Here is a 17761-nt window from a genome sequence, read left to right as displayed (position 1 = left end):
CGCCAAGAGCCCTCAGGGTTACTCAGTTGGATCAAAAATGTGAGAGGACCACGAGAAATGAGATGAGTCACAGGCGAGAAGTGGAGCCGGAGTGGAGCTCCTAGGGTCCCAGGCTCCTGTGTGTGTCTGTAGCTGGAGAGGGGTGTCTCTGGGTGAGTGTCCCACGGGCGCTCTTCTGTGGTGACCTCACAAAGCCAGCTTACGGGCGGTTACCCAGCGAGGACCCCAGGAGCTGTGCAGGCAGCTTCAGCAAGGGCAGCTGCAAGCAGCCTCATCGGGATGTAAAAGTTCGATTTGGGTGATGGAAGTGTTTCTCACGTGAGCAGTATTCCGAAAGGTACCTGGAAAGAAGACGAGCAGATCCCAAGAAGGCAAGCAGACATTCATTGCTCAGTTTATGTGTTTCAAGACTTTTAACAAGATTTCCCCTTTTCTAAATTTTCTAGGGAATTCCCTGGCGGTCTGGTGGTTAGGACTCGGTGCTCTCAAGCGCTGGGCCCGGGTTCCATCTCTGTTCCGGGAACTAAGATCCCGTGCGCCATGCGGTGCAGCCAAACAAAAACCAAAAAACAAAACAAAAAAGAAGTTTTCTATGTAATGTGTATTACTTTAGTATTTACATGAAATGAAAAGTAATATTTAAAAAATATAAACATGCTTGCTTTTTACATATGCTAGAGGAATCTATAATAGTGTATTTTTGTTTCTTATATGATTTTACATTGTTTTTTGTAGTAAGTCTTTCTTTTAAAATACTTTTTTTTTTTTTAAACCTAGGGACTCCTTTCCATTTGATCAGCAATTTAACATTTTGATGAGATTTATTGTGGATCAAACCCAAACTCCTAACCTCAAGGTCGGTAACTATTTGTCGTTATAATTCAACCTCTAGAAGTCAAATTTGCTTAAAATATACTTGTTTATACATGACTCATATTTGGCTATTGTGAGTAAATCTGCTGTAAGCAACATGTTTCCATTTCTCTTGGTTCAGTACATAGTAGAGAAGTTGCTGGTTTATGGGGTAGGGACATGCTTAACTTTATTTTAAACTGCTGAAATGGTTATATCAGATTATGTTCCTACCAGCGGTGTCTGAGAACTCCAGTTGCTCCACACCAACATTTGGGCATTATTACAGTGTTTCACATTAATATTTAATGTAGAGAATTTTGATGTGTTAAAATAGGTATCTTATTGGAATGTTTTTAATATTAACGTCGTAACACATGAAAAATGAATTGGCATGTTTTATAAACATCATACCTATAAGAATGAACTAATGGTATTTGAAGGAGGATGTGCTCCTTTGAATGACATCAGGTACATTGCCTGTTCTTTGATCACTAATTTTGCTGAGGTTTTTAGGAGAGGCCCAATAAATAATAACCCTTTTCTCCTGATGTCAAAACCAAGTGAGACCTTGGTGGGGAAGTTAGAGCAGAATTATTGAATTATTGAAGGTAATTATTGAATTACCTTCAGTGCTGCCTTGCAAGACCTGGCCTAGAGTGGCTGAAAAATAAAACTCACACAGAGTTGTACTTGCCCCGCGGTCGGTGGCAGAGCTGGAGGTCCCCCTGGTGCCTCCACCCCTCACCCCAGCGGGGGCTCCTGCCCGGCACGTGTCTTGCGGCGTCTGTGAGGAGCAGAGCCTGCCTTCTCTGCAGGCCCGGCAGTCACAGAGGGAAGGGGATTAGGCTGCAGGCCTCCCTTCTGTTCCCAGGCTTCCCTGTCAGTCATCTCATGCTTTTTCACTGCTGGAGGGCCCCTGCATGTAGGAACATAAATCCAGGAGAAAGGTGGTGTCCCCTCAGTAGTGTGTTCTTTTCTCTGAGCACCAGTTAAGAGTTCTGTTCAAAGATTTATAAAGTGTACCTACTGTTTATAATTGCTGGATCTTTCAGGTCAAAGTTGCAATCCTGAAGTACATCGAGTCTCTCGCTAGGCAGATGGACCCAACAGATTTCATAAACTCTAGTGAGACAAGGCTTGCTGTTTCTAGAATTATAACCTGGACGACAGAACCAAAGAGTTCAGACGTGAGAAAGGTATGTCCTTAGGCACGTGTCACGAAGAGGCATTTATGGGAACTTGTAAACCACCCACAAGCCTACACGCAAACCACTATCGCTCCTTTTCTAGGAAACCAAGGCTCTGCTCCTGTCCCTCCAGCTCCGTCTAGTTGCAGCCTTTGAAGATCAAAATGAAAATCTGAAATCTTGTATCATGGGAGACACCCTGATACCAAGATGTTGTGTTGTTGCTTTTTTTTTTTTTTTCAATCACCTGAAGAGAAATATTTGCTATTTTCTTCTGAAATGGCACGTTGAAAGGCATATAACACAGTGGGGGGAGCACGGGACCCTGTTATTTCTATTCTTAGGTAGTATTCTGCCTTAGGACTACTGTGAAGATGAATTCATATATGTTAAAAGCATGATCCATTCCTGACAGGTTATAAGCACACAGGAAGTGTAAGTTATCACTCTCTTCGTTGTTTCTATTATTCTCTTCCTGTCAGTGTCCTGTTCTTCTACACTTGAGTTTCACACGTGGCCATTGTTCTTTTACTTTATATATAAACAAGCTAGCCTTTCAAAGTTACTGATAAAAACCAGATTTCTTAGTTCTGGTTTCAGACTAAAAGTACTTGATTTTGGTTATTTGTATGTAATCATGAACCTTGCTTTTTTCTTTTTTCTTTTCTTTTTTCCCCGTAGTATACTCCTTCCACCGCCGTCCGTGCCAAAATAGTCCTTTGGCCTTGGGGTAGAGTTGGTAACGTGGACCACTTGGGTCGAGGCAGGGTTAAGGATGATTCCAAGAGGTAGTTAGCGAGGTTGTTGTGGTTCCAAATGCCCCTGAACACCTAGCTCCTGCTCTAATGGAATCCAAGGAAGGGAACCAAAGAACCACCTGCAGGGGTTCTTTGGGAAGGTCACAGCCGATGTAATTCTCCAGCCATTGTACAGTAATAAACTAAGTTGTCCAAGGTCAAAGAAACAAGGATGAATTTTATTAAAGCACTCATTCAAAATTACTGTTCTAATAGTAAATAATAGTAAATAATATTTTTGATTTATGCTCTGTTTGTAAAATGTTTCAATATTTATTGAAAGAGCATTTCACTGGCAACCTTTAATTTAACCATTGAGCCTCTTTGGGACTTGGGAGGTGGTGGCATGATTTGGTTGATTGGAACGTCAGAAGGATATTTGTGTTACAGTTTTCAAAGTCACAGATCAACCAAGAAATACAAGAGCCCAAGTACAACCTCCTATCTTTAGTCATAACACGTTGAGTACGTGTGTCTATATGAGTATGTGTTTTTGTAATTGAAGGTTACTGAAGCGTTCCCTCCCGTGGGGCTGGAAGATGTTTTAGACATGCACGTTATTATCATGATTAGGGCCTGTATGGGAACAGCCAGCTTTGGTCATCATGGCTACTTTCTCTGGACATGCACATTAAACATTTGAGCTCGGATTTATTGTCCTAACCTTTCTAATCAGGACACTAGAGGAATGTTTTTCCTTGAGTTATCTAGCCTGGGGCATCAAAACACTGCCTCCAGTGTCTGCCCGCACGTCTTCCCCTTCCCCATTGTGAGGACTGCCAAACACCCCACCTTCAGGCTGAGGTCGAACCTGGCCTCCGGGACAGTAATCCCCGCCCCTCAGAGGTAGCTGAAAAGCTTTACGTCAGTAGTTCTCAGTCCTGGCTGCAATGAAAACTAACCTAGATGGCTGTGCTCTCCCCGCAGTCACTTGACTTCACTGGTACAGAGTGGAGCGTGGACGTTGCTCTGTGTCTGGTCGGGGCTCCTTCCACTCTTGGCTGATCTTTAATGCAGTGTTGAGGCCCATCAGTTTAGACCGTTCCCCTGGGACTGAACCTCAGGCACGCAGGCTGCTGACGTAGTCTTGACCTGGTTGCCGCTAATTCTCTCGGGGCCCAGCCTGGGCCCTGGGTGTCTTCAGGGCGAGGCCTGGCCCTGCGGTTCCCCGTGCCTCCTCCACCTCTCTGCTTTTGTTCACCCTGCATGCTCAGCACCTAGCACAAGACCTGTAAAACAAAGTAGGCATTTAGTAAGTATTTTCAGTGAATTAATGAATGATAAATACCCAAAGAGAGGGCTTCCCTGGTGGCGCAGTGGATGAGGGTCCGCCTGCCGATGCAGGGGACGCGGGTTCGTGCCCCGGTCTGGGAGGATCCCACATGCCGCGGAGCGGCTGGGCCCGTGAGCCATGGCCACTGAGCCTGCGCATCCGGAGCCTGTGCTCCACAACGAGAGAGGCCACAACAGTGAGAGGCCCACGTACCGCAAAAAAACAAACAAAAAAACCCAAAATCTCTATTCAGCAAAACTATTCGTCAAAAATGAAAGATAAATTAAAATGAAGCCAGCAGGAGACTCTCATTTTAACCTCTCTGCCTCTTTAAAAAGGGCTCACCTGATTATCACCACACAGGATAATCTGCCCTTTAAGTCAGCCAGTTAGAGAGGGACTTTAATTATACCTGCAGAACCCCTTCTGCCATGTAACGTAATTATGGGAGTGAAGTCCATCAAACGCGCAAGTCCCGCTCACCCTGGGGGAGGGCTGTAAGGCTTACCCACCGGAAGGCGGGGACCCTGGGGCCCACCTTACGCTCTGCCTACCAAGGCTTTGGTTTTCGGCGGCCTGGCATGAGTCTTCCATAGTTAGTTATTCGGTAGTTCCTTAGCTCTTACCTGAATAGGGAGCTTTTTTACCTAACTATGCAAATTGTAATGAGGTTCATTTTAGCAGGTGCATCTCTGCATTCTGAGCACCCGGTGACATTTTTTTTTCATCCTTGAAGATATTCGTGGATTTGATTGTTTGGCTTTCAGTTGTATCCATCGAGCACTCACTAGGATAGGCTTGTTAAAGCACAGTATTCAAATACGTGTTCTTTTGCCCCATACAGGCGAATCCTTCCTGGAGATAGAGCCGCTTTTATTTAAATGCTCTGTTTTGCGGTTCCATCCACTGGATATTTATATAAATGTACATGCTGTTGTCAGTGATGCACCCGCCTTATCCAAGAATTTGAGAAGTGTTCTAAAGATTGTCTAAATGAATGTAGTGCCTAAGTAAATTAAAATACTTAGAAATTGTGATATGGTATATATCACTCTGTGCTAAGATTTTAAATTGTCATCACTTATTTTAAATCTGCAAGGAAAGAAAACAGGCAGCATTTTCATCTGGATAATTTAGTGCACTAAAGATTTGCTTGCTTATCTCTTCTAAGTAGACATATGTTTTGCCTTGCCTGTAATTTGCAGAGTTATTAAAAGGTTGTATCAGGTGCTAGGGAAATCTTGGTGATTTTCATGATCAGAAAAGCACTTTCTGATCATGAACCAAGTTCTCCTGTTGGTGCTGACTTAATTTCCTAAGAGTAGGGCAAGGTTACATTCTAAATACTAGAAGAGCCCTACAGTCTGAAATCTATGCAGCAAACTCTCATATTGACCCTATCCTTAGAGAATATTAATTGTATACAAACAGTACTCGGGAAGTTTGCAGGCAGTGCAGTGCCTCCTCGGTATATCTCCTGTTTGGGAAACAACTTTAGACACATTTTAAGCTGACAAAACTCTTGATTCACTGACTTCAGTGTTTTTGATATTTTGTTTCTCTTTTTATGTCAGTGTTCTGGGGTGTTTCCTCTCAGAGGGAGTCGGGTGTTTGAATATTTAAGATGTTGAGGAGGGAGGAAACACAACCTAAACCAAAACACGAGCCAGTCGTCAGGAGGCACGCCTGCCTGGCTGGGACTGACTTGGATGGATGGAAAAGCCCCACCCAGCTTTAACTGGCCTGCTTTATTCCCAAAGTAACCTTTTCCATTTTTTAAGTATGGGAGTCCTGAGAGTTGTGTTGACCAAACTACACAGACATACGCTGGACCTTTCTTTTTTCTCTTTTTAACATCTTTATTGGAGTATATATAATTGCTTTACAGTGGTGTGTTAGTTTCTGCTGTATAACAAAGTAAATCAGCTATACATATACATATACCCCCATATCCCCTCCCTCTTGCATCTCCCTCCCACCCTCCCTATCCCACCCCTCTAGTTGGTCACAAAGCACTGAGCTGATCTCCCTGTGCTATGCGGCTGCTTCCCACTAGCTATCTGTTTTACGTTTGGTAGTGTATATATGTCCGTCCTGCTCTCTCACTTCATCCTGGCTTACCCTTCCCCCTCCCCATGTCCTCAAGTCCATTCTCTACGTCTGTGTCTTTATTCCTGTCCTGCCCTTAGGTTCTTCAGAATCTTTTTTTTTTTTTAGATTCCATATATGTGTGTTAGCATATGGTATTTGTTTTTCTCCTTCTGACTTACTTCACTCTGTATGACAGACTCTAGGTCCATCCACCTCACTACAAATAACTCAGTTTCGTTTCTTTTTATGGCTGAGTAATATTCCATTGTATACACGTGCCACATCTTCTTTATCCATTCATCTGTTGATGGACACTTAGGTTGCTTCCATGTCCTGGGTATTGAAAATAGAGCTGCAGTGAACGTTGTGGTACTTGACTCTTCTTGAATTATGGTTTTCTCAGGTATATGCCCTGTAGCGGGATTGCTGGGTCATATGGTAGTTCTATTTTTAGTTTTTTAAGGAACCTCCATACTGTTCTCCATAGTGACTGTATCAGTTTACATTCCCACCAAGAGTGCAAGAGGGTTCCCTTTTCTCCACACCCTCTCCAGCATTTATTGTTTGTAGACTGTTTGATGATGGCCATTCTGACTGGTGTGAGGTGATACCTCATTGTAGTGTTGATTTGCGTTTCTCTAATGATTAGTGACGTTGAGCATCCTTTCACGTGTTTGTTGGCAGCCTGTATATCTTCTCTGGAGAAATCACTAGACCTTTCTTAATGCACTGTGTCTGTATTAGGATAATACAGTGTATTCTAGAGTTGACCTCTGTTGACTTCTGCCTCTGCTACTTTTTAGCGGTGTGAACAAGTAGTTTAACCTCTGAATCCTTGTTTATTATCCATGAAATGGGAATCATGATATTTGCTTTAGGCACTGTTGGGAGGACCAACTGCAATAAAGCATATAAAAACCTAGATAGATACTACTCTGTTTGTTGTTGCAGCTTCAGCTATTACTGCTTGAGGGTTGCTTTGGTTTTGCTGCTGGTCCAAATTTTTTCCAGCGTTAGGAAGATTTTTTTTTTCCCATCAGGCAAAGGGAATGCGGTAATGACAATAGAAATTTTAATGGTATGTTTATATTTTAGGGTTCAGAATCCCTGTATGTTTCCTTATCATACGTGATTCTCTAACATTGAGCACCTGCTTTGTCAAGTGAACTAACAGATTTATTAGCCCCCAAATGTTGTTTTGAGAAAGGCGGGAAGTAAAGGCATGGCAAAGAAAATTAGAGATTATAAAGGTGCTGTTGCCTGGAGCAGGAAAAGTATATATAAGTAGCCTTCAAAAGTCGACATTTCTATTTGAAAAAAATTTTAAATCTCTGATTATACATAGGCAGCGTGTCCTAATCTAAAAGCTCAGAGTTTTACCATCAAATAAGATTTGAACCTCAGCTGAATATGACTGCCTCGCTCAAGTCTCATTTTGATCTGTTTGCAAGAACACTGTTACTTCCAGGAGGCATTGTGATGATTATGAAGGACTTAGCAAATGATGGAGGTTTAACACTGGCAGTTCCTGTTATTATTCTTAAGGATACTGTTACTGTTCCGTTATTATTCACAGACTTTTAGATTGTATAATCTCTCTCTCTATATATGACTTCAGAAAAGAAGCCAAATACCTGTACATGGTTTTGAGCACGTGCTTCTTGTCTCTGATTAAACCCTACCCCTTTCCTGTTTGTCCGTCCCCGCTTCAGCGTAGTCGAATAGGTGAGGATTTCCCCACTAGGTCAGCCTCCACCTGCTCTGGGCCTGGAGAAGGAAACTTGGAAGAAAATTGTAAACAGGTAGATTTAAAACTGTGTGCTAACTTGCAAAAAGACACTTCAGTGTTTGCATTGAGATTGTTAATCCTGATTACCCTTGTGAAGACACAGAAGATTTTGAAGAACCCTAAAATTAACATAATACTACGTGAGCCAGAGCGTGCGTGTGCGTGCGTGCGTGCACCTGTGTAATTGTTGTGTTTTGGTATGTTTTATGATTAACTGCCTTCCCAAAGAAATAGCCACGTTGCAGACAGGCTTCTACCATATTTTAACAAAATAGCAATGGAGAAATACTAAATTTAAAATGTCCGAAGGTTTTGAAATACCTTCTCTTTGGTGGTTTTTCTAAAGCAATTTTAATCACAGTCTGAAGGGAGCAGTAATATTTGTTTAATAAATTTAAAAAGCCCTCTCCTCAAATTTTAGGTTCTCTATAATTAATACTGACACTGACACATTTGTCAAAGTTTTATTGATCTCCTGTCTGGAAGAATCCTTTTCTGCTGTGAGGCACATGGCATTCAAGGCCATCGATAGCCTGCAGGTTCTTTTCAGACACTAGCAGTGAGATTTGAAGGCCCTTTTACCCTCACCCCCCAAGTTCTACTGTAGGGGCACAAGTGGGAGTCATTTCCTTTTAGGTCGCCACTTGGTCGTTAAAGTACGTCGCCCCAGAGTTGCCCGTTAGAAAACGTCAGCAGCAGAGGTTTTGGTTTGGTCTGGCTTTTCAATGGCCCTTCCTCACGTGGGGCAGGAGCTCCAAGTTGGGACAGCGACACCCTCTGGTTTTGGGCTCATTATTGAACACGAGCTCTGCCCCAGGCTTTTTAAAATGAATCTCTCCAGCCCATGCCCATATTTGGAATTATTCCTGCAGTGAGAGCATATTGATGGAAACGATAAATATAACCCAGTTGTCATCCTTGCCTGGACATTCTGGTATTCAGACTCCTCACTGATACAGAGAGTTGTAGATAAAATGTTTCAGGATCATAACAGTCTCATTCCTTTTAAAACTTTGATGTGAAATCTTTTAAAAATAATATACTTAAATGATAACTTTCCATCCATTTCTGGAGCTTGGGTTTCAGAAAAAGATTTTACTTTGAAAACAGCTTTAGGCCAAAGGGTTACTTTTGAAAACTAATAAAATCATTTACATTTTATATTTTGGAAAATGCAAAAACAAATTATATTCACTTATATGCGTAAGTCACACACATACCATCTGTCCAACGAGTTATTTTCAGAATTCCCTGTCTTTCTATTTGATTTCTTATCAAAATTCAACTTTACGGTTATTGAGAGAAGGTTCTTCAGTGGGTAGAAGTTGAAATCTGCTGCGCTTTCTTTTCCCATATGACGAAAAGTCACTAATGTTAAGTCGCCACGAATTAGCACAGTCTCTAGGCCTGTCACCTTGCAGCCCTCTTGTTCTTAAAAGATCCTACCAGTTTTATAATTTGCTTCATGGAAAACCCCAAGTAAATTTTTAGTATCAGGTATCTTGTCATTCTGGGAAGAAATTAGGTCTAAAGGCAGTGGCACATTTCACATAAAAACATGCTATTCAAAAATGTGATAATACATTTAATAGTCTTCTAATGCCATTTTCAGCATTTTCAACTTTCTTATTAAATTGGTGATGCTGATTTTTTTTTTCCCTTGGCCAAAACTCAAGTCTGCTTCTTTGCTTCTCTTTGAAGTGCAGTGTTTTCTGCATGCATTTTTTTCCAACATCTAATAAAATTTTTTTTAATGCACAGGTTACTTTGCATGATTTGGGGAATTTGCTTTTATACAAATCATATTAACAGTGTGTTAAATTGATGGTGAAATAGATTTCTTCAGATAACGATTTGTTAAAACTGTTCCAATAATGACATGTAGAAATGTGTGTTTTAGTACAATCAATAATAATGTTTTTTGCCTGTCTTGTGAAAGCACACTGGCCCTTATGATTTAATTTGGTTAGAGAGGCTATTAATGACCATATTTGGAAGTCAAGGGTAAAAGTAAGATCCTTTTGCCCAATGCTGTGCTTAATAAATGCTTATGACATTATGAAAGATAATTTTTTATTGTGTAAAATATGTTATTCTACTGATATTTCAAAATTTGTAATTAAGTTTTCATTTTGGTTAAATACATTTGGGTCTTTGGATATTTTTTTTTCCTTCTCCAGGTACAAAATAGTAATTTTATATTAACTGGACCTAGAATTAATTTTAACATCATAAAAGCATTGAAGTGGGATTTTTTGTGGGTGTTTATTTCCAAAAAATTTCTCAGCAAACATGTTTCTATGTAATATTCTATATAGTGGAAAAAAATTTAGGATAATTAGTGCAATCCTAAATATTACAGTCTTTGGAAAAATAAATGTTTGCTTCTAGTCGAAAGATTTTCATAATATGTTTTCCTTTCTTTTGACTCTTAGAAATTTGTAAGAAATGCCTGGTAGTACTAACTAAAATTTTCTTTTGGAATAGTTCTTCTAAATCAAAACCCTTGTAACTAACTCCGAGGGCACTGTTTTCGAAGCTCGAGCACCATAGCAGGCATGTAGCTTTCCGGGGAAGCCTGGGTCTCACTGCTGGTGTTCTAGCTGCTTGCTCTTCCCCACTTTGCTGCTATAGCCACTACGAGCACATGTTGTCTCTAATAAAGAAAAGTAGAACATTTTCCAAAAGGCAGAAGAGTAATAACTTTTTAATTCGTACCATGTAAATCTAGTTTGCTTCCCACAGACTGTCTCTGTCCTCAATTCATAGATGTAAAAGTAGGAGTTTTTCAGATGTATTTGAACTCTATTTCTAATGTTTCTTAGTCACTAGGAAAAGTGGTTTTTCAAGATAACACAGTGGTAGCTTGTTTAGAAACTTGTTCTTTCCAGGGTGTGCTAGGAGCTTGTCCGGTTCTGACTTACTAGAATGGACAATCTTAAGCCTTTTCAAATGTTTTGACTGTTTCATTTATGTACTCACCAGCTTTGTCCCTAGTGTTGGACAACAGAGGAAAAAAGTTTCAGGAATTTATTGTTAATGTGCTGTTGTAAAATCCAAGGCCAGGGTGTTCAGTGAAACCAGGGCTGATTTTCCATATTGAAGTTTGGCTGTTTATAGTTGATGATGGTATTTCCTCTAAGTGCTGTTTGTTTTTTTTATGGCACAGATGTCCTCTTATTATTTATTCTACTCATACAAAACAGATTTCTTTTAAAAACAATTTTGGGAATTCCCTGGTGGTCCAGTGGTTAGGACTCTGTGCTTTCACTGCTGGGGGCCCGGGTTCAATCCCTGGTCAGGGAGCTAAGATCCCGCGAGTCACGTGGTGCAGCCAAAATAAATAAATAAATAAAATAAAGTAAAACAACTTTAACGAGCATTTTGACCAAGATAGGCCATTGTACGTGACGTAAATTAACCATCTCTTCCGTTTCTAGGCAGCACAGATTGTGCTCATCTCTCTGTTTGAATTGAACACTCCTGAATTTACCATGTTACTTGGTGCCTTGCCAAAAACATTCCAGGATGGTGCCACCAAACTCCTGCATAACCACCTCAAGAACTCCAGTAACACCAGTGTGGTGAGCGCTTGGGTCACGGTTGGTGGCCTCCACTTACCCATCCCCGTGTAGAGCAAATGCTCAGTTGTGTCTGCCACTCTGTCTGCTCCAGCTGACAGCAGTCACTCAGCTTTGGGAATGCCTGCAGGACAGTTATCCATTTTGGGTTTGTATGCACTTAAAATTGACCTTATGATTCTGGAAAAAATCACACTGATTATGCAGAATCTGCCCATTTATTTGCACGGGGCTTCAAGGGCCGAGGGGCAAGCGGAACTGTGTCCTGTATTTATCCCTCGCGTGATGGAGCTCTTCTGCCTTCCCCCAGGGCTCTCCGAGCAACACCATTGGCCGGACTCCCTCTCGACATCCCAGCAGCCGGACCAGCCCCCTGACCTCCCCTACCAACTGCTCCCATGGGGGCCTGTCTCCAAGGTAATGCCATTTCAACAGAAGTGAAGACACTAAGCCACCCCGATGACTGTCTAGGTTCCTTCTAGGTTTTCAGACCAAGCTTAATACCAGAAAGTGTATGGGTACCAGGAGCCCACGGCTCCTATAGCCCTCACACAAATCTTAACCGTGTCACTTGGGGCAAAGTGGTTAGCTTCTATGGTGAAATGAGCGGTTTCTGCTGAATGGTCTCTGAGGTTCTTCTAGCTCTAAATGCTTTCTTCTAGTACCTTAAAGATTTTAAAACTGAAAGTTATGTTTAGAGCCCTGTTTCATGTAGAAAGCGTTTAGAAACTCATCACCTACTCTGTCAGCGATAGGAGCACCTACGGGTGTTTGATCGTCTAACTAAACCCTTTATAAATCAGTCCACACATAGTCTGGGGTAGTTTCCACCCAAGTGGCCATTCTGGACTCAGGTTTGAAGCCAAATGCTGCTCTGAGAAGGGATTGAGGACCTGAGAACTGAAACTGGATCAGCATTTTCAGACTCCTGTTGGGACCATGTGAACATTGGCCTAACAGAGTCTGGGGCAGTGACTTAGAAGGAGAAGAGAGTTTGCCTTGAGATCTTTGGATAACATTTCCCATCTGGCCAGAGCCCTTAGAAGTCCCTGCACGGCGGCTTTCATGACCCCCTGGCAGGTGTTGGAGTTTCTCATGGCCCCACTCAGAGTGGTGACCCTATAGGCCACAGCTTTTAGGAAGGAGCCAGAGGCTGGACCTGCAGGGGTCATGCATGTGTGTTTGGCTTCAAGAAATGCAGGGCTTTGAGATCACTAACAAGAATCAGGAGGCTGTGTCTTAAGGGTTGCTGACACCACGATCTTAAAATTGGAGGAAAATGTCACAAGTATGCCATATGCCATACCCTTTTAAGAGTTACCTCTTCAGCTGGAAGATAGCAAAATGTAAGTGCCTTCAAATTTAGATTTTTTTAATGCTCAAAACTCTTCCAAACTCCTCCATCCTTACCACTGAAGTTGTCTTCAGTTTCTCAAGTTATCATATAAATATTTTGGAAAATGTCAAATTTGTGTTTTTCTCTTGGAGAAACGAAATATTTTGTATACTTAGAGTATCCTAGTGTTTATATTGCTTTATGTTTCATCCTCCTAAGGTCCCCTGGTACTGTACGTAGGTAGAATGAAGCATAGCGTTATGTTTCCAGATTTGGTCTGTGTGGTCATGGTTTCAGCAGGCTGGTATAATTAGACGCTTGAGACCAGAAACTAATGGAAACATGTCTGACTTTCCCCAAGTGTGTCTGTGGCTCAGCGCACTTGTTTTTTAAATGTTACCATCTGTATCAAAACAAACGGTTTGTCTAAAGTGACCCCAGTGTTGGCAGTAAAATCATGGAGTTCTCCTCCTCGGTAGGAGAGAATTTTATGGAGAAGTTGTCTTCTCTGTAAATTGTTGCCTTTGTTTAGAAATGGTACTTCTGCAACACTGGGAAATCTTTTCTTCCATAATACACAGTTCATACTTCTTATTTTTTAGTTATCTCATTAATAGGGTGGCACATTCTTTAGGTAATAAACAAAAGGTAAAATTCAAATGAAGTATTTTGTTATATGTGCTCATGGTCTAAGTAAAGGATTGGTGGGAGCTGCTAGCGTAATCCAGCAGAGCTAAGACTTGGCTAGGTATTAAGCTTCATGGATGTCCAAATTATTTAAAAATTCTAATTTAGTTTTCCACGTCACCATATCCATTCTTAACTAGCCTGGCCTAAATGTTTACTGTTAGGGTTACAGGTGAGTGGAAGAAATGGGGAGACTTATTTTCAATCTTAAAAAGTCCAAGTGTGACCTAAATATTTTCTTATCAAGCAATTCTTCTTTAAGGGATTATTTAGTTGTGTAATTTCTTTCTTTCTTTTTAAACACAATATGCCTTCAGTCAGTGCATAAGTAGCCAGAATGGCCTTAGCCAACTTGAATTCAACAGGAGAAATAATTTTTCTCACAACCAGAACTGTCCAGAAGTGGGAAAAGCTGCCCCCATGTCATCATATCACGGGAAATATTCAAATGGGCTACATACGTTCTACCAGGAAATTTATAAAAGGAATGAACTCCTGCACTAAAGAGGAGAATGTACTGGGTTACCACATTCTAAGTAGGGATAGACCAATTCTACAGGATATAATCTCAGCTATTTTTCTGAGCGGTGCTCTTGAAACATTTATTTTCTATGACCCACTATTTTATCTTTCCCATTGGATGTTAAGCTTTTTGTCCTTATCTTTCCCATTGGATGTTAGCTTTTGTCCTACTGAGTTGTTTGTTTTTAATCTAACTTTGAGTATCAAAATAAACTAGTTACTTTTTTTTTAGTCCAAAAATTCTACAGTCAGATTATGCTGGGAATAAGAAAATACTCTAACATGATGAACACATTTAATTTGATAGTTTAAAAAAAAAATCGCTAGTGAGGAATTCATTTTTATCCACCCAGTAACGTTAGAGAAGCCGTAGCAAACAAGTTAGACTTCTGTGGAAGTTCCATCCATCAGTCATCATTTCTGTGGGAGAGAGGAGTCCTGCTTATTCCCAGCGAGCAAACAGATGCTCCAAGTCTTCGGGGAGAAGACGAATGGCCTGGAGTGTTCCATCATTAAACACACATTTACATTTCAGCTCATCTTACCGAGTGTGATCGATGCTAATTGAAAAACAGAGTTGCAAGGGGCTTCAGCAATTACGTGCAGTCCGTTCCCTTTAAGATAGAAAAAGCACGTGGCCGTCCTCACTCTGGTCTGCTGTGCATTCTTGACAAACATGCCGTGGAGCGCTCAGCAGATAACCTCTGGTAACCCAACAACAAAAGGCAATTTTAGGTGGATTTTACACTCATCCCGTCAGACGATCAAGCGTGTGCACAGACTCAAGGGGGGGATCAAGCTGGAGACCCCCTCCCGCAGGGAGGTGCTGGCGCATCCTCTTGGTCCTCCCCCTACTGGCAGGGCCCCAGTTGAGGGGGTCTCCCGTGTCCTCTTGTGCCGCTGACTCAGTGTGTGGCCTAGAGGAGGCCTTTGGCCCTTCTGTGCCACAGTGACTGCTCCCCTCCACACCTTGTATTCCTTATAAAATGGGGCCTTCGCTGTCCTCAGGTGAAGACCAGCTCTGGACCACTGCTCTCAGAACCGCCATGAGTGCCGGGGCAGGCGCGCTGCTCCGTAGGGACCCTGGTCCTGTGGACCCCTTGGCCTGGTGTCCCATTTGCGGTCAGCTCAGTTCACACCCGTCCCGTGTCTCTGGGTCTGTTGAACTACAGCAGTTGTTAGAACTCTGGCGGGGCCTTTGCACACCCAGGTCACTTAGGGACACCTGCCAGGTCAGGAGAGCCTGTGTTCTCAGGCGCACTTTAGTCCTCATATCAGGTCACGTGAGCATTCCCCCGTCTCGGAGCCAGCCCGTGGGCCATGGCCCGCCCCCCGCCCCCCCAGTGGTGCTGTTGTTTTCACAGAAGGAAATACCCATCTGAGGGTCGTCCTGGTGAGGGGACGCGTTGTCCCCTGCCTGAGTGATCTGGCCGGGTGGCACCTTCCCTGAGGCTTCCTGCTCTCGTCCCTTTGGTCCCATTTGAATTAAGGCCCATGAATCCTTCTTTGGTTCTTTCTGAAATAACTGATTGCATTATCTGCAAGTACATCTGTGTTTTTTGCATGTAAGTGCTTGTAATTTCCTTTACACACACACAGTCCTGTAGTTGGAATCTCATGTGATTTAAAAACATAAATGCAGGACTGAGAACTGGTTCTTGCCCCCGAATGGTGCAGCATGACTCTGGGTAGAGCTTTGTCAGGGAGAGGGGCTCTAGGACACAGAGTATAGTGCCGCCCTTGCCTGTCTTGTCTCTTTCTCTGACTCTCGTCTTCTGATCACCACAGTCGGTTGTGGGGTTGCAGTGCCGATGGGTGGTCGAAGCAGCCAGCTCCCTTTCCTCAGCCTAGCTCCATCCCCACCGCTCCCTCCCACAAGACTCTCAGGCGCCCTTACTCTCCCAGGTAACGAGCTACCTGTTCCACTTCTCTGAGGTGTCACAATATTATTGCACTTCCAACGTCGCCTCAGGTCTCTGGGGAAGCCTCTCCGCCGCCTGCCTGCGGCTGAGACCAGCGGGGCTAGAGCCTTGGTGAGAAGTGTGAGCCAGGGGCGTGGCCTCGGCCAGACCTCTCGAGGACGCTCCTACGGTGCCCCCAGGAGAGGGGACCATTGCATCAACTGGCCACATCCACCGACATCTGTGGTTGCAGCGCTCGGGCCCTGGAAGGGGCTCGGGCGACGCATGCCGTCAGGGCCGCGACCGGGCGCGGTGTCCCCAGCCTTCTGCTAGACCGCACAGGGCTGCTTCCTCCCAAACCTGAGGTCCTCAGTCCTGCTGTCAGTGGTGTGGGCCAGTGTCCTTCCTGACGTCCCGTCCTGATGTCCCGCATGTGCCGATAGTCTGAGGACTCAGATCCAGAAAGGCAGCCCCGAGAGGTGCCCTCCCCGTGACATCCCATAAAGGGGGCCCAGCACCGGGCGGGAGAGCCGTGGGGTCCCCACAGGCTTCCGGCCGAATGCGACAGTGCTTTACAGAGGAGGCTCCACGGGCTCCTACGGATTCGTGTTTGAGGGTCTCTTAGGTGCTTTTTATAAACGTCCAAAGATCGGAGGATCCCTTCCCTGGAGCCCTATGATTACATGAGCAGAGGACGGAGCAGTCCAGCTGCCTCTGCTGTGTGAGCTGAGTTTGAACCCTCTGTGATAGGACAAGGGTAAAGACAAAACAAAACAAAGAAGTCTGTTACTTTTGAATGCCTCAGAGATAGCTTTTGCACAGAAGATTTACATTCTTACTTTATGTCCTCGACACAGTGAGACTGTATGTAGTAAACAAGCCAGCTAAGTGTTTTAACAGCATCTTCCTTCGGAAACTCCCCCAGTTCTGAAAGTAGCTTCTAAAGCGTGCAGAGACTCCTGTGGTGACTGTCCAGGTGCGCAGGTTGGGGCACGGGCACGTCGACAGTGACACGGCTGCGTCCTCAGTGTTAATAACGCGTGCCACTGCATTTGTCTTAAAGGTTAGTCATGCCTCAGCGTATCAGACCGGTCGATTGACCGTCTCCCAGTACACTGACCCGTGTGCCTTACTGGGCACCAAGCTTCACCCCCAGCCAGTCTTCCCATCCGGCCACTGAGACCACCCTCCAGAGGACATCGGTTCCCAGAGTCACCTTTTACACGTGTGTACAATGCTACAGCTAGCGCTTCACAGACAACTATAACTTCTGTTAACTGTCGGAGGGAGAGAGAGTGGACCCAGAGACCTTTACACTTAGAGAACCTATCGGTTACATAAAACTAAGAGGAAATCTGTATCTTTTCTCTTTGCTCTTCGCCAAAACCCTATCGATTTCATGAGAAGGAACAATTATCCTCATTCCATACCTAGTATCTTTTCCCTACAAAATGACAAAGAAGAAGCTCTCAGAAGGCACACTTCCTGTCTCCGGCTTTTCTTTCCTTGGTGACCTGACCTCACGCATCTCCCCGCCTGCGCTGTGCAGCCTTTCTGCAGGGTGAGGCCAGAGCCGCCTTCTGCCCGGTATTGGGTGCCCTGGCCTGACCTCAGGTCAGTGAGTATTGACCGATTGAGCAACTCTTCCTAATCTAAAGAACCCTATGGAAACCTTTCTGGAGTCTAATCACAGTGTTTACAGACTCCTAGGACCTGGCCTTTAACCTAAGGGATTATACCTC

The 17761-nt window shown here is 43.5% G+C and overlaps 1 protein-coding gene across 1 annotated transcript in view; it reads left to right on the top strand.

Annotated features, from left to right (window-relative positions):
• CLASP1 (cytoplasmic linker associated protein 1) overlaps positions 1–17761 on the top strand; it is a 269026-nt gene that overhangs the window by 210511 nt on the left and 40754 nt on the right. The window contains exons 29-32 of the mRNA XM_060153037.1: positions 778–856; positions 1908–2051; positions 11433–11576; positions 11884–11990. Of these exons, the coding sequence (XP_060009020.1) occupies positions 778–856; positions 1908–2051; positions 11433–11576; positions 11884–11990 (474 nt within the window). The remainder of the gene's footprint in view (positions 1–777; positions 857–1907; positions 2052–11432; positions 11577–11883; positions 11991–17761) is intronic.

Source organism: Lagenorhynchus albirostris, chromosome 6 (genome assembly GCF_949774975.1).
Source record: "Lagenorhynchus albirostris chromosome 6, mLagAlb1.1, whole genome shotgun sequence".
NCBI lineage: Eukaryota > Metazoa > Chordata > Mammalia > Artiodactyla > Delphinidae > Lagenorhynchus > Lagenorhynchus albirostris.
The sequence above is the reverse complement of the archived record's forward strand: the minus strand, read 5'-3'. Positions and strand labels throughout refer to the sequence as shown.